General features: G+C 38.9%; 4 protein-coding genes across 8 annotated transcripts; 1 reads left to right on the forward strand and 3 right to left on the reverse strand.

Moving 5' to 3' along the window:
- Positions 1-908: 908 nt before the first annotated feature.
- LOC103978979 (kinesin-like protein KIN-14O) lies at positions 909-4,447 on the reverse strand. Of its 4 annotated transcripts, none has more exons than XM_065100682.1 (11): positions 3,609-4,447; positions 3,329-3,529; positions 3,172-3,255; positions 2,942-3,097; positions 2,761-2,867; positions 2,505-2,692; positions 2,328-2,420; positions 1,961-2,179; positions 1,834-1,871; positions 1,619-1,746; positions 909-1,556 (listed from the first exon to the last, which is right to left on the reverse strand). In XM_065100682.1, exons 2-11 carry the CDS (start codon positions 3,492-3,494, stop codon positions 981-983), a joined length of 1,755 nt encoding a protein of 584 aa, XP_064956754.1. In that variant the 5' UTR covers positions 3,495-3,529; positions 3,609-4,447; the 3' UTR covers positions 909-980. The 4 variants fall into 4 exon arrangements, with proteins under 4 accessions (XP_064956754.1, XP_064956753.1, XP_009393236.2 ...); XM_065100681.1 differs by having other exon boundaries at positions 2,328-2,423; XM_009394961.3 differs by having other exon boundaries at positions 2,256-2,420; positions 3,609-4,446.
- Positions 4,448-5,534: 1,087 nt separating this feature from the next.
- On the reverse strand, positions 5,535-6,641 carry LOC135606576 (CASP-like protein 1E2). The gene is made up of 2 exons (XM_065097612.1): positions 6,203-6,641; positions 5,535-6,120 (listed from the first exon to the last, which is right to left on the reverse strand). Exons 1-2 carry the CDS (start codon positions 6,451-6,453, stop codon positions 5,778-5,780), a joined length of 594 nt encoding a protein of 197 aa, XP_064953684.1. The 5' UTR covers positions 6,454-6,641; the 3' UTR covers positions 5,535-5,777.
- A 4,682-nt stretch (positions 6,642-11,323) lies between these two features.
- On the forward strand, positions 11,324-14,428 carry LOC103978976 (auxilin-related protein 1). Its single transcript, XM_009394957.3, has 3 exons — positions 11,324-11,524; positions 13,284-13,393; positions 14,020-14,428. The coding sequence occupies exons 1-3, from the start codon at positions 11,338-11,340 to the stop codon at positions 14,296-14,298; spliced, it is 576 nt and encodes a 191-aa protein (XP_009393232.2). The 5' UTR covers positions 11,324-11,337; the 3' UTR covers positions 14,299-14,428.
- Positions 14,429-15,161: 733 nt separating this feature from the next.
- LOC135585525 (uncharacterized) lies at positions 15,162-20,153 on the reverse strand. Of its 2 annotated transcripts, none has more exons than XM_065100685.1 (9): positions 19,874-20,153; positions 18,351-18,466; positions 17,644-17,816; positions 17,186-17,279; positions 16,738-16,849; positions 16,492-16,580; positions 15,827-15,912; positions 15,603-15,667; positions 15,162-15,516 (listed from the first exon to the last, which is right to left on the reverse strand). In XM_065100685.1, exons 2-9 carry the CDS (start codon positions 18,372-18,374, stop codon positions 15,407-15,409), a joined length of 753 nt encoding a protein of 250 aa, XP_064956757.1. In that variant the 5' UTR covers positions 18,375-18,466; positions 19,874-20,153; the 3' UTR covers positions 15,162-15,406. The 2 variants fall into 2 exon arrangements, with proteins under 2 accessions (XP_064956757.1, XP_064956755.1); XM_065100683.1 differs by having other exon boundaries at positions 19,878-20,152.
- Between the last annotated feature and the right edge of the window lie 10 nt (positions 20,154-20,163).

Here is a 20,163-nt window from a genome sequence, read left to right on the forward strand (position 1 = left end):
AGCTTGGTTTCATGTCTCACATCTCAACCATCTACTTAAATGGGGGGAATCCTAAGCCTTTTAGGGTTGCCCCCCTTCACCAGAATTCACTCCTTTCTATCTTTGTTTGCAGACAGATGGAAACAACAACAGCCATAAAATTATTGGATCTTACTGTACTTTAGAGGACAATAATGTTTGTGATTCAGTACCTTCTCTCTGTCCTAATTTGTCTTGGGAAAGATGCTTCAAACATTTGCATGTCCATGTCGGAATTGTCTGTTCCTCAAGGTTAAAATCAATATAAAACTTCACATTATACCTTGCAGTAAACTTGATGATAAGTTCTTTCTATTATGGGTCAAGATCTACTTAGCTCCGAGGACCAAACTAGAAGCAACTAAAATAGTCATCCAAACTCATGATTTTATGATATATTTTTCAAGAACCGAAAAGATAAAAAATTTCTTTATTTCATTTTGATTGTTTCCTATTTTTTATTCCCATAGATTTATGGATACCATAGAATCTGATCCATTTTCTCATTTGAGTGAAATTGGTCGGGTTAAAAACAAAAAGAAAAAAAAAAACTATGTCAAATCTTTTCTTTCCTATATGCCAAATCACCAAATGATATCCAACAAGAAACCCTGCATTAAATCCTCATACACAAATCCAATCTCTCTTCACAATAGTCAAAACCATAAATTGCAGTTGCTGTGACAGTAATAAAAGAAGAGATGATTTTAGTGCAATATACTCATCAAATTATTGTGCAAATCGTGAGCTTAGCTCGAAGTAAATTTACAGGAAAACACCATCACCACAGCATGACCACACCACAAACAATCCCACCCTTCTGTTTCAATCTAAAAGCAAAACATGAAGGGATCATCAACTCAGCAAGAAACCACGATCAAACCAACCCATCAATCTCAAGCAAGAAAGAAAGAACTCAATTTAATTTCACATAGCAGTCAAGTTTTGCAGGCATTGCTTTGTTAGATCAGATCCGACATCCTTCTTCTGTGCTGCCGATGCAATGTCACCCTCAGATTCGGATTCGAAGCGGACACAACCTTCTTCGATCTCGGTAACGATGATCCCTTTGAATCCATGATGTTGTGGCTCTCATTCGGTGTGTTACAGTGCGGTGACGGATCGCTTCGCTTGCACGGCCATGTTCTCTTCTTCTTCGTCGGCATCACATGATCATGGACTGAGCAGCTAAGTGACTGAGATCCAAACAGATCTATGGGTCTTCTGTCCACCACGCTCATGGCTCTTGATCTCCCCGTCAATTCTGCTGTCTTCTGCCTCAGCCGGCTGCACTCGGTGGAAGCCATGAAACGGGGGACCGGCACCGCGTGCGTCGCTCGGATTGGCTTCTCTGCTGCCTGGGTTTCCGGCGCCATCTCGTCAGGGAGCTGATGAGCCACTCGCAAGATCTCGGTCTTCTCCTGGATTAGCTTCTCGGCCATCTCCATCTGCTTACTCACTCTCTGCAGCTCCTCTTCGGCTTCCTGTATGTGCTGCTCAAGCTCAGTGATGCTTTGCTGCTTTCGTTTCTTCGTCTCCTGAATCATGCATGAATCATTAGATACAGAGCAAGAATCAATCAATTAGGAAGAGATGGTACCTCTGAAAGTTCTCGATTTGCCTCCACCGCCCTGACTCTTTTAGCGAAGCTCAGAGAACACACAGTCTCCGCTGCATCATCATCACCAAGACTGATGTGCAAAATCATCAAAACCTTCGAATTATTGCCTGCGAAAACATAACGAGTGGAATTAGCACCAAAAATCCTTCTATCAATGGCCAAATTTGCTCTGAATTCACTTGTAATTCACGCACCCAGCGAGTCACTGAGGATCTGAGTCAGCTTGCTGTTCCTGTAAACATATGTATGCGTGGATGAATTCATGTTCCGTGATAGGCGGAATGAAAGAAAAGTATGATAGGGAGTGGAGCGAGTCAATGCCTGTAAGGAATGTGACTGCGCCTCATTCTCAGAGCAGCAATAACATCACCAAGTGCAGAGAGAGAGAGATTGATAGCCCTCCCTTCATCCAGTGTTTGTCCGGTTGCACCGGTCTTCAGCAAGCGCTCGCTGCCGCCGAGATCCACCAGCCAAAGCTTGCTCACTGGTTTGCCACCTCCCACCGCGTCGTTCGATCGAAGGATGGTGATTCTGGTCAAGCTGCACTGGAACAGTCACTGACGAGAATTAGCAGGAAAGGAGTGGACCAAAGATTTGAGGCAGCTCGATCACGAACCAGTGTGATCGGCTTGAAGCATCGTTGACATTAGTCCAGGAAGTAGAACGAGCGTGCTTCCCCCTGGCGTACCATCGGTAGGCCTGTTTGGCGTCGGTCACCGGCACGTCCGTGAGTCCCTCGATCTCCACCACGCCGTCGCTGCTGCTCAGGATGCTGAGGTTGCTGCTGCAGGTGATGAGTTCTTAGATGATCAGTGGAACCTGCAGCTACAAGAATCTGAGAGAAAGATCGAAGCAGGTCACCGACCATTTAGGAATCCAGTGGAAGGATCGAGCTGAAGAATGTCTGTGGACCAACAGGTCTCTGAGGCTTCCCATGTAGACCTCGAGCATGCTCATGGACAAGGTAAACGAGGCTGATTTGTCTTGAGAGATCTGATGGAAGAGCTCTTCGATGGTTCGAGGAACTATTCCCGGTTGGTCACTGATTCCTTCCTGAAGAATCACGCTTCATCATCATCTGACGAAGAGCACAAAAGAGTGGAATAGCTGAGAAGATCTACCATTGTGTGCGTCTTTCCTGTTCCAGTCTGACCGTACGCTAAGATGCAGACATTGTGGCCATCGAGAGCGGATCTGAGGATTGGCTGTACTTCTCTGAAAACATCCTCTGCGACAGCGATTCATGAGTTGCTCGTTCAGAGAAGGCGTTTGATTCGAGAGTTCAAAGTCTCATCTCGTTACCTTGTGTGGACTCTGGGGAGAACACTCGATCCACCACGAAATCTTTCCTCGTTCCGACTGATCTAATAGTGATCTTTTCTGCTTCGATCGAAATGGGTACTGTTGCCACCTTTCTCTCGTCCGCGGACTTGACTCGGCAGAACACCCTGATGCTTCCTGCAGAAGAACCAGAAGCCGGTCAGACTCGGACGAAGAATCCAGCGACGAACTCGAGCTGAGATGAAGGTTGCCTTTGATGTCCAGTATCCGATCAAGAGCCTCACGCCGCTTCGCGTCCAGGTTCCTCTGCCTTGATCTCAATTGCCACATTTCCGCTGCAGAAGCAGAACCAGAATCCTTAGTCCAACGAGCGACAAACGCAAGCTCTCAACGAGGAAAGAGCACTGCCTTGGAGGCTGGAGATCGTGGATGCCAATCCTGATTTGTCGTGCTCAGGGACGACGCTGACGTCCATGTACACAACCGAGGGTGTTGACGGCAGCTCCACCGGCTCCGACTCGGTCGCAGGCCCATCCGAGGGATCCAAACCGAAGTCCTCCAACTGCAGCACCATCGCCTCTGTCTCGAGTTGACCAAGTCAAGATCGAGCTGGAAGGAGGGGTTCGGAGGCGTCACCTCGATGGATCAAGAGGAAACAACGAAAAGATGAAGAGAATATAACGAATACCTTCCGATACAAGCATGTGGAAGCCGAAAGCCGACGACAAAGCTAGCTGGGTGGCGGCTGAAGTCGACCTTTTTGCTGCATGGCTGCCACCTTTATCCACAAGCAGAAGCTTTGTTCCTCAGCTCGGAACGAGAGGAAGAACACCAGCTTCTCCCTAGCCTGCAAAACGGGTCTCCCAAGTGGCCATTCAAGATCCGGTGCCAGAAATCAAGGAGAAAGAGAGATGGGTGTTCTCCGGTTCCTCCACTATTCCCAAGAGCCTAAACGAGCAGAGACGACATTAATGGTGGTGCTCAGGAAGTGGCCACATGGTGAGAATCCTCGGAAAAGTGGAGCAGAGCTAGCCGAGGCTTTGTTTTTTCTTCCTTCTCTCTCCTCACGCCTCTTTATTTGAGGGGGGTTTCTCTTTCCTGTCACTGTGGTCGAGCTTTGACTGGCCATGGAGAGGTGGTGGTGGTGGTGGTGGCTGTCAGCCACTCAGGCTTGGAGTTGACGGCAATTCTGCAATGATGATTGCGCGGGCATGGATGGGACTTCATTTAAAATTCGAAACCTGCAGCTGGGAAGGGTGACGAGGAAGAGAGAGTGGCGAGCTGTGGAAGGAAGAAGAGCGGAGCTTGGTTGGACATGTGCCGGAGAAAGAGTTGGTGTTCGATGATGGCATCTGATTGAACTCCGCGTCTCGCATCAGGGATGGGTGACCGGAGGGGTTAACGGGAGCTAGGTAACAGTAGCAGCAGAAGCAGCAGCGATGGGAAAGGTGAGGCTCGTATTAGAGACAGGTAAACGGAAGGGTTAACGGCAGCTGGGGTGAGAGTAGCAGCAATAGTGACAATGGGAAAGGTGAGGTTCCAAACATTATCCACACATTTGCACATACCTTCTCTCCACTACTACAAAGCCATGGGGGAGTAAGTGGTGAGAGTGAAATGGTGATGGGGAAGTGTTGCCAAGATATCAAGTTAACTTTGTTGGATACTATACATTACAAATCATGTGACATTAAGAGAACAATCTCTCTCTTCCTAAATTTGCCATGAGTGGGACCCATGTACAACATGTTATTTTTCCTTTATAAAATAAATCATCTTTTATGGTAGAAATTAGATTGTATATCCCAACTTAGTATTTCTATTGGATATGCCTAAGAATTCGAATGAATCACTTATCTTATTAGATGAGTATTAAATAGATGAGTATTTGGATGATAGAATTAAGCTCACATCACAATGTAAAGAGGTCATGTTTTACTTAGTCAAAATCTCAATGAGATTATAATAGTTCAGTTTAATCCTACATTTGATATAAGATAAAAATTAAATAAATTTATAAAAAAATATTAATTTGAGATTAGATATTTTAAGTCTATTAAGTTGATAGATCAACGATCCCATGTAAATTTATCATAAACAAATGTAAGAGGAGACTTGTTTGCATTGGCTTATCTTGACTTTGTAAGAAAGAGCTAGAAATCCCATTTAGAGCTATGTTGAGAGGTAAATGAGCCACATGGTTTGATCATAAGAATGATTGGTGCAATAGAAGGCTAAGTTAGCGTTATGATATCGGCCAATTTAGGGCTGAGTAAATGCCCTTCAAACATGCAGATTGTGGTACAGGAGAGAAAAAGGAAGGAGGGAAAAGTAGAACGAGTGATTTGGAGGAGACAGAGATAGATAGATAAGATAGAGAGAGATTGGTTGTGTCATCCTTGCGTTGGTAAAAGATGAAGGTCAGTAGGGTGCGGAGAATGGTAGACAAAGGACAGTGCAAAGTTCGAATTATTGCATAGGGCTGGAATCTGAATACGGACAGATGAGTAATGACTTTTGTTTTCCACTGCACCATCCATTGTGTGGTTGTGAGAGATATGATGATATTACTGTTTATTTTCTAAAATTTTTAGAGTTTATTATTAGTAGGGTATGGAGTCAACTTGTTTTATGTCATCCATTACTCATTATGCCCTGTCAAACTCATATCTAATCTGGAAATCATGTCGTCCTTAAATCTAATTTGTATCCAAGCATTGCTTGCCGCGGAATTGTTGCATGTCACTTCGTTGTAATGCTAAGCAGCAGCTGTTCATGGTGTCCATGCAAAGCAAGAAGCAGCGATGCCACCCCACACGACGATGTTTCCGAGAAGACGCACTCTCTATCTCCAACTTCAAGCCGACGATCTCCTGTGGAGGCCAACCATCGAGAGTATGACGAGCGCCAGCAGATTGACCGCGGCTATCAGCGAGACGACGATGGAAGCCGATGCCTGCGCGCAGAATCTGCCGAAGACGTTGCAGACCTTGGTCCAGCCGACATGGGAGTTTCCGTACTTGCCCAACACTCCGAACGCCGCGGCGGCGCCATTGCCGGAGAAGAGGAGCCCCACCATGACCGCGTCCAAGATGGAGATGGGCAGAATAGACCCCCTCGTGCTGCGTCTTTTTAGGACGACGACCGCAAGCGACCATGCGGAGTACGCGAACGCGATCGCGTTGGCCACGATGAAGTATCTGCATGCGTGCAGGTGAGTGAGCACAGAGCGAACGCTTGGTGACTCGTCTTGCAGACATGGAGAGAGGAACGGTGGCTTACACGAACGCCGAGGAGTAGGAGGCCTTGGCAGTAACCGGCACAGGCAACGGCGGCAGCGTGGGAGCCACCTCGATGCTGACCGTCTTCGTTTCGGACGCCGTGGCCATTACCAGCGCCGCGACCAGCGTCGTGGCGACGACGAGCAGTCGCAGGATCCCGGCGGAAAGACCCGCCCCGGCCTGTGTCTTGCCCTCGTCACCCGTCCCATGGCGGAGCCCTCCGTTCACGCCTTGCTTCGCTGTGGACTCCATCACCAGACAACTCACACGAGAAAGAGAGAGAGAGAGAGAGAGAGAGAGAGAGAGAGAGAGAGGAGTTGCCGGATGCTGTGCTGAAGCGAGATGGCATTTATAGGTGGGAGTGGGGGAGTTCGATCACCGACGGGAGTGGGCTTACCAGTGCAAGTTGGGCATCGATTTAAGAGCTCATGGGAGAAAGCATGGTGGAGTCTGGATCGCCGGAGCTGCACCGCAAGGTGATCATAGCCAACTACCAGAGCGGCGAACGTGAATGCGATGGATGACACGGGCATTTGATTTGATACGGCAGTGAGCCGCCCGAATAGTGTTCGACAGAAGTAATGGCTCTTCCTTTTTCTGGTTTGGGAGGGTGAGATGGAGATGGTTGGTGGGAAGAATTAATGCTTGCTATGTTGGTTACCAGTAAAATATTAGGAGATAACATAAGGTTTAGGTGGTATGATTTAATGGGAAGACCGTAAAAAAGTCAATGGAATTTATGTTGGGTGGTTAGTGAGAGAAGGTTGGGTGGTCAGTGGGCGGAATTGAAATCCATACGTGACAAGGTGTTTGGAAGATGGATGATTCGTATCTTTCATGTACCACATCAACATCTCATCATCCATCATCTAATACAAACTATATCAATCTAACTCATCCTCTACGGACTGATGTCCATTCAAAATATATTGCATGAACCAATACAAATTGATTTTGATATTTCTTTAAATATCGAACAAGACGTGAGCTATGAAAGAAAAAATGATCGACGTTGTCCGTCAACCACCCACACGAAGATGCATATGGCTAGAAGAGATGAGAGGGTCGATGGGCAGGACGAGATAGAGGGTGATGACCGACTAATAAGGATAAAATATTTATTTTTTAAAAAAAAATATTTTATCGAAAATTTTCAAAGTTGCGATACTTATGGAAAAACTCAAAGTTATAAATTTATTTCACTAATAAAAATTATATATTTTTTAATTATGAACCATCTATTCAAACCGAAGCTACTTACTGGTTCTTAATTTCAAAAATCGAAAATTACAACTAAATTATCTTGATTTAGAATCGATAAATTATTGATCGGATTCGGATTCCAACTCGATTTTATTTTTGTTTGAGTTTGATTTGAACCAAACAACAAATAGAAATAGATATAATCTATCTCATTTATTTCTCCAAATCTATTGACATTTCAAATGTAAGCTTTACTTATTTTTAATATTTTCATTTTTAAGGAAGGAAAAATAATTGTTTCTTTTAATATTAGGAGCTTCATTCAGTATCCACAATAAAATTTCCTCAATAATGTGCCCACATTTTATATACTCTCCCTCTTAAGGACCATAATATCTCGAATATCTCAAGTATAATTAACTAATTGGATCTCATAGGAGCATTGTTTTTGTCCATGACTCGAGCAAGAGACTTAGAACTGATTGCAATGTCAATTCTTTTATTTGATTAAGAATTAAGAGATAATGGATAACGAATCAGTAAATTATATAGCACAAAAAAGTTTGAATGGTTTGATATTTGAGGATCTAATATTCTTCTCGAAATAAGTAAACCCAAAATCGAGAGAGTACTCCAACTATTAAATCAATACGATTATGTCGTGCAATGCTGCGATGATTGATAATATATGCACATAAATGATGACAACACATCACTTTTTATTATGATTCACCTAACTTCCCAAGTCCTCTATTCCAATTAAATGTCTTTTCTCCTCAATGAATACCTTCACCCACTACCCTAAACATTAAGTTGGGCAATTTGATTCAAGTCTTGTTGGTCATGAAATATTTTTGACATGATTTTTGATGCGTGTGTTAGATTTTTGTGGCCTTTAAAATTGGATAAGATATATAATATAACTAATTGGATTTCGTTAAAATATTTTAGTCAATAAAATAGAAGTTCACTTAAAGTACGATTTGATAATCTTGATGAGAAATCTCTCAATTTCTTATCCTAGATTTTTTGTTCTCACTTATAAATCAATCTAGTTGGTTCTATGAAGGATAAGAATAGAAGTCTACTTAAAGTAAGGTGTCTTGTAGATCAAACAGAAATCTCTCGGCATCAAAAGATACACATCGTTAAATTAGATCAAAATATTTGATTTCAATCTTGACATAAAGATTATTTTTATATTTTAATATAACATATTACATATTTTTATGCTTTCATTATGTACACCGGAAAAGAAAAAAAAATTTTAAAGGGAAGTCAAATGCATCCCAAGAGATTGTGACAAGGGAATGTGTTGCAAATTATATTTTTGTGATGCTAATAACACATCATGCAAGCAAAAGTAGATGATAACATCACATGACTTGATAGTTAGTCAATTAGCAAAAATTAAAGCATTTAATCGTACAACATCAACATAGGAGAATCTTTGTGGTCCTTTAGGAGGTGCATCAATTTATGATACTCTTATCGATTGAGAGTCTAATTGCTTCAAAGTTCAGTTGGATCATCAACCACCGGCCACTTAAGTATATGACTTTAATGTCACTTTCAGTGGCAGCTTGAGTGAAAGATTACTCAAAATATTACTATAGGACAATTGACATACTAATTTTGTTGAGTTTAAATTATTAGCTCAAAATATTTAAGGCTATGTTAATAATAATATACTTATTAGGGCTATGCTTATAAATCAATATAAATTATAGCTCACTTTCTATGTGTGACTAAATTAAGGTGTTATAATCTCTTCCATTTAACAGTTTGACTTTCTCATCAAAGTCTAACAAAACTCGGAATTAGACTTTAGTATAGTGCATATTAGATATAGCTCATTGTTGATTTCACATTATCGCATATACTTTAATCTCATTTATGGATAATCGTTTTTTACTTGAGTTTGTCATCATGCCCTAATACTGCATTGCTACGAAACTAGTTTACTCTATATCAATTGTCATGATCAGACCTAATGAGATAATTAATATATTATTTTTTTAATTTGATTAATTGATTTAAAATGCTTAATCTTAAACTAAGCTAAGAGAAGTATTCCTATCAAATTTGTCATTATAAGTCAATCTACATGAAGATATTACAATTAGACTTTATATGTAATCAAAGTGATATAACATGATAAAAAAATGAATAATGAGCCTTTTCAATAACATAGAGTGGATGATTAATAAAGTTGGAAAAAGAAGAAATGGATGAACGAAGTTTTAGAGCATAATATGTGTGCTATTATCACCAATAACATACTTTTAAGAAGACTAAGAATTATAATTATGAATCGAGACAGCAAATTGTTTGATCACATATTTTATTAAATTTACTGAAAATTGGCTCTAATCATTGACATAACATATTAGTCAGTGATCAAATCAGCTAAAAAAAATTGAAATCCTTTTTTTTTTTTTAATTTTGAAATATATTTTAAAAATTAAGGTATATGCATATGCGATTAAATCATAAGGGAGCCAAATAGATGGTTAAAAAACTAAATTGAATTGTCACTATAGCTCATTTCTTCCCACTAACTGCAAATAATAATGGATGACAGAATAATTTTACACAAATTTCTTCTTTTTTTAACTAGGTGAAATTTCTTACTTAATTAATAATAAGGAATCACTATATTAAAAATGTTTTTTTATCAATAACATGTGAAAGAAAATTAGGATTTTAATTAATAATAATTGTTATTATAGATAGCCATTTCTAAAACAAGTTTCCACATAGATCATGACAAGCTATCATCATAATTAACACTAGTCTCTTAACGAGAGAGAGAGAGAGAGAGAGAGAGAGAGAGAGAGAATCTTGAAAATTTGTAATTTTTTTTGCTGTGAAATGAATGCCAATGACATTATAAATGCACCAATTCGATAAGTAGATTTTACAGGTTAATTATATATTACCCCTCGTAGTTTTTAGATTTAAAAAATTTATATTAAAATTTTTATAATTATGAAAGTAAAATATTTAGTTTTATTTATCTAAACGTCGTCAGTTTTACTAACGAAAATACGAAAATAATGAGCAAAAAGATAATTTCAACGTCTCATTTACGTTTTTGATGGTGGTGAATGATAACATTATTGGGGCCATGGGTGACCGTTGTATACGAAGATGAGAGCAACATAAACAGGTGAGACACAAAGAAAAGAGAAAAAGGACAACGCAAATGCATCTATGTTGGTGCCGCTAGACAACGTTAACATAGATGCAAAGCAATGCCACTCTTATTCACATCTTTGTTGATTTCGACACAGATGTAGAATAATGCTACTCTGCATTTGTATCTGTGTCATCACCGATGTAGACGTCGAGCAACCCTTTTGTTGTTCTTCATTTGTATTGATATTGATGTAATTGTCGAACGATGTCAATGCGGATACAAAGTGTTAACATATGTGTTATTTTCTTTCTTCCTTCCCTTTGTCTCATTTCTCGTCATTGTTTTCCTTCTTTATCCACAATAGTAACTTGTAGCCCCTATTGATGTCACAATCTGTCACCATCGAAAATGTAATTAGGACGTTGAAATTATTTTTCTGCTCATTATTTTCGTACTTTCATCATTAAAACTTAATGATATGAAGATAAATAAAATTAAATATTTTATTTTTATAACTATAGAAATTTTAATATAAATTTTTAAATTTAAGGATAACGATGCTAAAAAGATTAGGTGAGTTATAACACCAATTTGGATAGGACTTGAACGAGATCAGAGGTTGATTCGGATTCGGGTTTAACCCGCATTGCTGTCGTGATTAAACCATTCCACGTGTCGACAGAAAGAAGAACCAATCTTCGGATTCGGGTCGATTCGAACCCGAATCGTAGATCCGATATATGGAGCCCTAATGGAAACCGACCGGAGATAGCGAGAGTCGAGGTGAGGAGATGAAGCGCCCAGCGGTACGAGAAGGCGGCGGAGGTGGTTCAGAGGAGGGAACGAGCAAAGAGTTTGGGAAGAATCGGTGGAAGCTGCAGAAGAGGAACGAGCAGCGGTTGGGAGGGAAGGGGCTCTCTCTTGAAGCGTTCGCGAATGCCAAATCCAGGTCCTCCGGATACAACCCCGCCCTCATAAGTACGAGCCCTTCCTCCCCTCTTGGCCACTCTTTTCTTCGTTTCTGTAGGGCTTAGTTGGTCTATTTCTTGTCACGAGTGCGATCGATTTGAAGCGATGATCGCTTTTACGAGGTAGCAAAACTATTCCTTTTCGGTCATCCGCTTTGATATATCAATTAGGCAACAAAAAAGATGTAATTTTTACTACGTTGCAGCTATCTATGTCCCACATTGCATTTTATGATGAGGTTCATTGATGTACTGCAGAGGGTTGTTGATATATGACTTTGTTACTTTAGGGTTTGATGTCAACTATAGCTTGCAACATCTACTTGATCTTGATTATGTGATGCCATTTGGCATCAGCCTTTCCTCAACAACTAGGTTTGTTTTGTAGGAACGAGTGCAATTGGTTGATAAGAGTTGTGGTTTCAATTATTTGTTGCTATATTGTCGTTGCTACATGATAATACATATGTTAAGAGTGGCTAAATATTCAAGCAAGGATAGCCTCACCGGGGCATCGGGGTGTTCCGAGACATCTTTTGGCATGATGTGTTGTTGTTACCTGTTGGTATGCCCTTCTGCCAGGCTTTCACCAAAAATTAACCTGTATGTATTTCAATACCTCCCAAATGAGTCAGCACTACCACATTGTGATGATCGACACAACCATCCTGCGTATGACTTTATATATTGTCCTGTATTTTGTTTCGCATTATTTTAATCCGTTTTCATTGCATCATATACCCTTGATTTGCAACACGATCCTGTATTCCGTATTCTAATCAGAAGTCAGGTGCAATACAAAGTAATTGTGCAGTGTAAGTCTCCTGCCAATGTGGCATTGTGAGAGGATAAATATAGCTATTATCATACATGCAAAGAGATTCTTTCTGTGTACTATTTGCACCGCACCCGTGCACACATGACCATGTATATGAACCTTTTGACAAAGTCCAAGATGCAATACTTGGCTTTGGCAGGTCTAAATGTATGTTTTAAAAGTACTAATAATTTCCAAAATCTTAGATCCTACAGGCAAATAATATCTTATAGAAGTACAGCCATTTGAACTAGTATTACCTTGTATTTGTTACGTACCTCAAATTTCAGAATTTTGATCATCAAGGTTGTTCCTGAATCTCCAGCTCCTCATCTATTTATAAGCTTCTCATTGAGAAGCTTTTAGTATACTTTTTGGCACCATTCTCTAACACCGGCAGTAATGGAGTAACTCTTTTTTTCTTTTTCTGGTTTTTTTTATTCTTTTAAGTGTTACACATCATTTTTAGCACATCTACATTTACATTCTTACACTTCTTCAGCATCAATTCGTTACTTGAAGAACTTTTTATTGATTGCATATAAGAAGATAAGTTTCTTTTTTATCATGGCTAACATCATAGCTATTTGAACTAGTATTACCTTGTATCATTGATTGTCACGTACCTCAAATGTCAGAATTTTGATCATCAAGGTTGTTCCTGAATCTCCAGCTCCTCATCTATTTATAAGCTTCTCATTGAGAAACTTTTAGTATACTTTTTGGCACCATTCTCTAACACCGGCAGTAATGGAGTAACTCTTTTTTTCTTTGGCTGGTTTTTTTTTTATTCTTTTAAGTGTTACACATCATTTTTAGCACATCTACATTTACATTCTTACACTTTCAGCATCAATTCCTTACTTGAAGAACTTTTATTGATTGCATATAAGAAGATAAGTTTCTTTTTCATCATGGCTAACATCATAATTATCTTTTACTATGGTTACAGAAAAGCAAAAAGAGTTCTATAGAAATGCAAAATATGTGACCAAGTACAAGAAGACACTAAAACAACAAAACCTGGCCGGTGATCATATGCCAAAAGTTTCAGATGATAAGGTATTTTATCTCTTGTAATTATCTAGAGTTGAAGTTTTGGTGTGATAAAGATGAAACATACTTATGGACTAACGAAACATGATAAGCTACTGGTTATTTTACATGGCCTTTGGTACTGTTAATACCTGTGAGTGCATAATTGCATGTACTGGTGTCCTCTTCTGCTTACATCATATATGAGCACATTGTATTGTCATAAGTACATTGTCTGTCATTCCTGTAAATGTAATGACCTTCATTTAAGGTGTTTTTCTAGTGTAGTTTTCTTGTTCTTGTTATTCCAAAACTAGTTAATAAAGGGAATTATGTTCACAAATGCTTAGAAAATTGCTTGTAATTGCATTTTCTATCTGAGAAAATAATGATCAAGATGCTTCCCTGCATAGCAGTGTATTGAACTTCATTCATCTTTATTTATTGATTTAAGATGTTACATCTACAATGGAAGGACTGCTTAGCTGTTCCAGAACCTTGTGATATCAGTTGTTGGTCATTGTGGATGTATGCACTGTGAAATGTTTTCAGCACATGACCAAGAAAAATCACCATGTTGTTCTGCATCGCATTTGGCAGCACGGTAGTTGCTAAGACATTTTCTTTCATGTCGTCTTTTGATGACTTTGCAGGATGGTGACAAGACCGAAAACTCGCAAATGCGAAGTAAAACAAAGAAGAAGAGTCTGCTGAGCTTGAGAGAAGAGTATGAGAAGAAACATGCAGAAGTCGAAAAGGCTAAGACGGATAGGGAAGCAATCATCCAAGCAAAGAAAGAAGAGAGAGCCAAAGCTGAAGACAGAAGGAAGGCCGAGAGGGAAAAGATGTTTAAGAAGACCAGATCTGGTCAGCCTGTCATGAAGTACAGAATAGAGCACCTCTTAGAAGGTTTACTAGATGGTTCTAAATAGTAAATAGTAGCTATACTTTGATGTATCTCGACTAATTTTGACTGTATGAATGTTACATTTTTGCAACAAGATTCATGAATTCCATTATGCATTCGTGCACAAGATTTTAGCACGACTCATTTTATAGACAGCTTTAACCTTATACAAGCATTTTACCAAAATTTGTGCTTATTGTTGGGTGGCGCAACGAATTTACAGACAAACGGATAAATGAACGTTAATTTTGAATCGGATACTAAGTTATTATTTTTTATTCATATTTAGTTAGTGTCTTATTTACATAAGTAATTGATATTATTTTCTATTCATATTTAGTTAGTTAGGGTATCGTTACATAAATAATAATTTCAATTTCGATGATATTTAGTTAGTGATAATTCCTCATGGCTTAACTAATGATGAGCAGTATGGACCTTATCAGAAACTACTAACATATGAAACACCAATCAACCACAAAAGTTGATCAATGGTTCTCCTGATGGACAGAGAGGAGTCTTAGGCGGCTCTTCAGTTTATAGTTCACCCAATGTACTTTCTCACTTCTACTCTGCACTAAAAGAAATATTAGGCTTCATCCAGTTGAGATGAATAATAATTTGTTGTCTTCTCAGTAAGTCTCCATGTGGATGATTGCCAAGCACAGTATTAGGTTCAATATCAAATCCAGATGATTTGAAGTGCACAAAGAAACCACACCACCTTGCATGTTATAAACTGCAGTCAAATCATAATAAGCATATACTCCAACAAGTTCATAAGATTTAATCAGCCACAAGCTCACTGCTTTTTCATCACCAAATATCCTTCAAACATAATATTTTTATCACGATGGAGATATCAACAAAAGCGTAAAACAGAATCAGTTCCAAGAAGCAAAGGGAGGCCATCTTATTAATCAATGTGCAATTCATACATGCACAAGACAAGACGATAACCAACAAGCAATATGGTCTTCGATTGGTCGCAAGTGTCAAAGAGGTTAGCTTGCTACTGGATACTAATGACGGGAAGATCACTAATCTAGCCACACAAAACCAATATACCAGAATGACCGACTTGATTGCAATCATCTGAAAACATAGCAAAGAAGGGAAAAAACAAGGCAAACTCAGTCTGGTAGTCCAAGGAACTGAGGAAAGCTTACGAATGTTGGCTCCCATCCAATTTCGGCACGAGTTTTCGAATTAGTCATCCTCTTCCCCAATGGACCATCAGTGCCTGTTAATAACAAATTAAGAGTCTGAGTTACAAGCATATAGAGTGTTATATACTTCAGAAGGTGACCTAGAAATCTAGAAACATGCCTGTAAATCCCAGGAACTTCTTGCTATACTTCCCGCTTCGGTTCACAGAATCCATAATTTCTTGCCTGCACAAGTGACACTCCAAATACTGAATAAACTGGGAATATCATGATGTAAGAAATAGGGCTCTGAATTTAGGAACACGACAGTATTTATACTGGTATAGTTGCACCCAGATAGATAATTTAACAGATGAACAGAAGAAAGAGTCCTTGTAAGAAGACCTCGACAAAGGATGATTGTCACAACCATTGAAAGTTCGACCTCGAAGCTTCTTTTTTATGATTGCAATCGTAAGGGAAGCTGCATCCTGCATATTAAAATGCTCATCATAAGTCATTGAATAATAAAATAATCATCATATGGCCAAAATATGCATCCTCCCCTTAAAAAAGACCACCAGAAAGAAAAAAACAAAGAAAAAATCCTTTTGCTTACAGTTGAACAGGATGCCATGCAGATCAATCACAATTTAGTTAATGTTAAAGAAAACTCCAAGGCTACATGGCTAACCAACTTTCACATGGGACCATATTGGCCAATGTCTTATCACAGTTTAGTTTTCACACCTATGTCAACTATAACAATTCTCCTTCTGTGCCACTTGCAAAGTAAGATGCTATACTACCTCATCATGATAAGATATAATTCACACATGCAAGACAAAGGTTTACACAAAATTAAGTAACTTAGGTTTCTACACCAAAGTGCAATCAAATGGTAAAGAATAATTAACTGCTTTCGGTAAAATTCCATCTTTGTCAATAATCTGTACACATTTCATCTGGAATGGTATTCAAAATCATATTGGCAAAAGACCAAATTATGTGGACGACAACACTATAGAAAGACAGTTATAGACAAAGATAAGGATGGAAAAAGTTATAACCTCATAATGAATAAGGTTTACTACATGATCTGGAAGAGCATCAACTGTTCCTCTTGCCAACCAATAAGTATGAGCACCTCTATCTTCTTTGTATAAATAGTTAAGATAATAACATTCCAATAGAAGCAATAACTAGCCACAGAAACTGTTAAGGTGGAATCAACTTCATCCTGCATGAAACCCTGATTTCTGAACAAATACAAAACCTAGCTCCAAGGAAAAAATTGTAGAGTTTCAGGAAGGATATATATAACCCTGCTAGCCTCAGAACACAGCCACCAACATCCAGAACTTCCTTTTCCGCACTTAGAAGGACATCAATCCGTGGGCTTCTACCAATAGGAACCAGAGGAGAATCCTACTCAAAAATGCGAAAGATGAGTACATAACATACCCCACAGAAGTATAATATAAATTGCAGTGTTCATTCAAGCTACATGTGGAACACAAATTAGTTAACTTCATTGATATGAATCCCTGGTATTTGCTAATTTCTGGAAATGATGGTTCTAGTGCAACAAGTGATAATTACTAACAATCTAGCAGTAACAAATCTTACTAGCTAGTATGTTCAAGGAATCATGGAGTTCAGATCAAATACAGAGAAGAAAAGACATTTGCTCACAAGTATCGCCGCAATAATTCCAAACATATTGTTGCCATTAGAGAAATATGCTAATTTTGGGTGTAGTACCTCATTGCAAAAGTCATTATCGCTGCAATCATATACAGCAGAACTTGATGTAAACAGGAAAGAACCTTCACCACTCCAGTTGGATGCTGCTAATCTGCATTTGATTATAAATAATACATGTTATCCATCTCTAGGAATTTCTTGGAAGTTACGGTAAACAAACCACTAGTGCCTTAATATGATCTCATAACCTTGCATGAATGAGATACATGCAACATCAAAATACATATAAGTCCAATGTTCAATATCATAATAGCTTCTATCATCATGTATCATGTTCCATATAAAATGTATTTTGTTAAATTTCCAGATAATTATGAAATACCAAGACATTCTTTTTGCCAGGAAAAAAAGAAACCTTTTGTGAAATGTGAATAAAACAAATTTATGTCGTACTTTAATCGTTAGAAAGATTTTACAGGAGTACATATCACTTGTAACTACAGTTCGATCCTTACCTCACATCACTAGGGTAATCTGAGGTTCGAGATGGAGGAGCACAAAATACAACATAAGGAAATTTGTCGGTAAGCTCTGATCCTCTTAAAGAAGGAATGACGCCAATCTTGATCAATTCATCATGATGATCGGTGGTAATTGTATGTCCAAAGATCTGACAATCTGGATGTTCCTAGATATCCATTAAATGAAGAATATCATACCATTCTAAAATAGCTAACCCTCTGAGAGTTTGCATCTATAAAGCATTATAAAAAATATTTGATATTATATACCAAAGTTCACATATGTTCCAACAGAGACTAATGCTGGCACTCTCCAAGCTCAAGATCACCTATGGAAAGATAATATTTTGCTAACATGTGAGGAGTAACAAACATTAAGCTACTTCATGAATTGCTTATGAGCATCAAAATATCTATGCATCACTGGTCTCAAATATAGATTCAAATTCTTAGGCTGGAGCTCTCCTGAGACCCTCTGAGTAAACAGAAATAGTTTAAGCTGGATAAATTTCTTGTTGTCACTCTCAAGGAAAAATGGTACTCTAGTTCTGCATTATCCTTAATCAAAGACTATGTCAAGCAGACCACAATCTTACAAATGGAAATGTTTAAATAAATAATATTGGGACCTTAATCTTGCTTGATATCAATTATAAATAGTAAGAATCTCAAATAAAATGTTCCAAGCACTTCAGCCAAACCTTTCGCCACTTTTCAGCCACCATGCGACCAAGAACACCAGGCCCCACAATTAACAAATCATTCTGCCCAATTATACCAGGAGATGTTACCTTTAGTCCAGCGTCATTTGATATTTCTGGCACCATGAAAGTAGAACAATATTGTATTAGCCAACTAACAATAATCATATCTAAGGCAAAACTAAGCTTTTTTATATATCAATGAACAAAATACTTTTGTTTAAGATGGTTATACATTATTATGTATGGCGTTTAGGTGTTATGTTATCGACTGGGTTTAGGATAAACAGAATGCAGCCTAGTATCAATAACTTGAGTATTTAAATTAAGATTAATATTCCTATTCCAACAATGGAGAGATGCCAGAAAAACAGTTAGCAACAGTGAGGCATTAAAGGAGGTTTGCTGATCATCTTAGATGACAAAAATATGTGTTTTTGGCTCCACTCGATATAAATTGTTATTATATATATCTAGCAACAACCTGGAAAGGTTTAGCTTTTCATCATACAGTAGGAAAATTCCTTAGCTATTGTTGGCATCTCAGCAACAGGAATAGTGATTATATAAAGGTATTATATCTATATAATTAGGTCTGTTTATAAGATGAATAAGAAACCCCATGGTATGGGGGACAAGTCAGAAACTTTTCATTCCTGAACAAGATAGAAAAATACCAGTGTGTACTAGTAGTCATAAAGAAGCACACTAAAGTTTGTCCAAGCAGCCAGCACTCAGAACCCAAGAAACATTATGAATTCACTTGTGTGATCCTTCTATCTCATGGCAAATGAAGCCAACATTGATCTTGTTCATATAGCAAGAGAACCGACCAAAATACCAGCATTGTATAGTGACAAAGGGCCTCCTCTACAAGGATCTCATAGACAAAAAAAACTAAGAGAACAAAATTCTCATCCTAGTTCAGTTACTACAACGTTAACTGGTGGTTTCTTCAATCAATTAGGAAATAGAGAACGTAAGACCAAGCAAAAAGTCCCAAGCAACTGCTTGAACATGCCACTTCAAGAGATTATCCGGTAAACAATTTCCAATGCACCGGGGTTCTGGATGCTGCAAATCACCCTCGGTAATAGTCCAAAGTTCAAACTGACACGCCAATGAAACATTGCAGTGGCAACATCAATCAAGAAAAACTGAATATTAAACCCTCCTTAGAATTAGATCAACCCAAGGAAAAAAATCCCGTTTAATGGTCCATTAAGAGGACATTCCTACGAACGGCCCTTCTCATAATTACGGGAATCACAAAAACCACAGCATTTCATTCATTTCATCAAGGAGAACAGGAAATCCCCATTAATCCGTTCACAGAAAAGGCAAACAAAACCACACATAGATTATAAGACCAAGACAATGACAAGCAGCAATCTAGCGAGGTCATAATATTTAGTGGGAAGAAAGATTGGAGATTTGGAAACCGGGGTTCCAAAAGCAAAGCGCCGAATCGAACCGGAAAAGGAGAAATTAAAGGGGGAAAAAAAGGTAGGATGAAGATATACCGACCGACAAGGGGAGAAGAGGAGGATGAGGAATCGGCGGCGAGCGACATCGAAATTGGAGAGCATCGTTTGGGGCGAAAGATAGGGTTTGGAGGGCGGAGAAAGAGGAGGCTCGTCGGAGGTGAAGCGGAAGAAGAGAGGGGAACGCAGAAACGAGGTCGAAGACTTGTGGTAGTGATCGTCGACGCGCCTATCGCCATCGGCAGACAAAGGGAGCCGAAGGCAGACATATATAAGTAGATAAAGACTGTGTCTTCTTTTCCCTTGTTAGACCAATAAAAGAACTGCAC

This window comes from Musa acuminata, chromosome BXJ2-3, assembly GCF_036884655.1.
Source record: "Musa acuminata AAA Group cultivar baxijiao chromosome BXJ2-3, Cavendish_Baxijiao_AAA, whole genome shotgun sequence".
In the NCBI taxonomy this organism is placed as follows: Eukaryota; Viridiplantae; Streptophyta; class Magnoliopsida; order Zingiberales; family Musaceae; genus Musa; species Musa acuminata.

Bases quoted from the DNA above. Each gene is read 5' to 3' on its own strand.
- LOC103978979 (XM_009394960.3), bottom strand. From the start codon at position 3,494: ATGGTGCTGCAGTTGGAGGACTTCGGTTTGGATCCCTCGGATGGGCCT. The intron at 2,693-2,760 runs GTAGATCTTCTC...GTGATTCTTCAG, and splicing joins CAGGAAAGACGCACACAATG to GAAGGAATCAGTGACCAACC. The intron at 1,747-1,833 runs GTGCGTGAATTA...ATGTTTTCGCAG, and splicing joins GATCCTCAGTGACTCGCTGG to GCAATAATTCGAAGGTTTTG.
- LOC135606576 (XM_065097612.1), bottom strand. From the start codon at position 6,453: ATGGAGTCCACAGCGAAGCAAGGCGTGAACGGAGGGCTCCGCCATGGG. The intron at 6,121-6,202 runs GTAAGCCACCGT...GCACGCATGCAG, and splicing joins TCCTACTCCTCGGCGTTCGT to ATACTTCATCGTGGCCAACG.
- LOC103978976 (XM_009394957.3), top strand. From the start codon at position 11,338: ATGAAGCGCCCAGCGGTACGAGAAGGCGGCGGAGGTGGTTCAGAGGAG. The intron at 11,525-13,283 runs GTACGAGCCCTT...CTATGGTTACAG, and splicing joins ATACAACCCCGCCCTCATAA to AAAAGCAAAAAGAGTTCTAT. The intron at 13,394-14,019 runs GTATTTTATCTC...ATGACTTTGCAG, and splicing joins CAAAAGTTTCAGATGATAAG to GATGGTGACAAGACCGAAAA.
- LOC135585525 (XM_065100683.1), bottom strand. From the start codon at position 20,103: ATGTCTGCCTTCGGCTCCCTTTGTCTGCCGATGGCGATAGGCGCGTCG. The intron at 15,913-16,491 runs GTTATAACTTTT...TTTAATATGCAG, and splicing joins TAAACCTTATTCATTATGAG to GATGCAGCTTCCCTTACGAT. The intron at 15,668-15,826 runs GTCTTCTTACAA...TCACTTGTGCAG, and splicing joins GACAATCATCCTTTGTCGAG to GCAAGAAATTATGGATTCTG.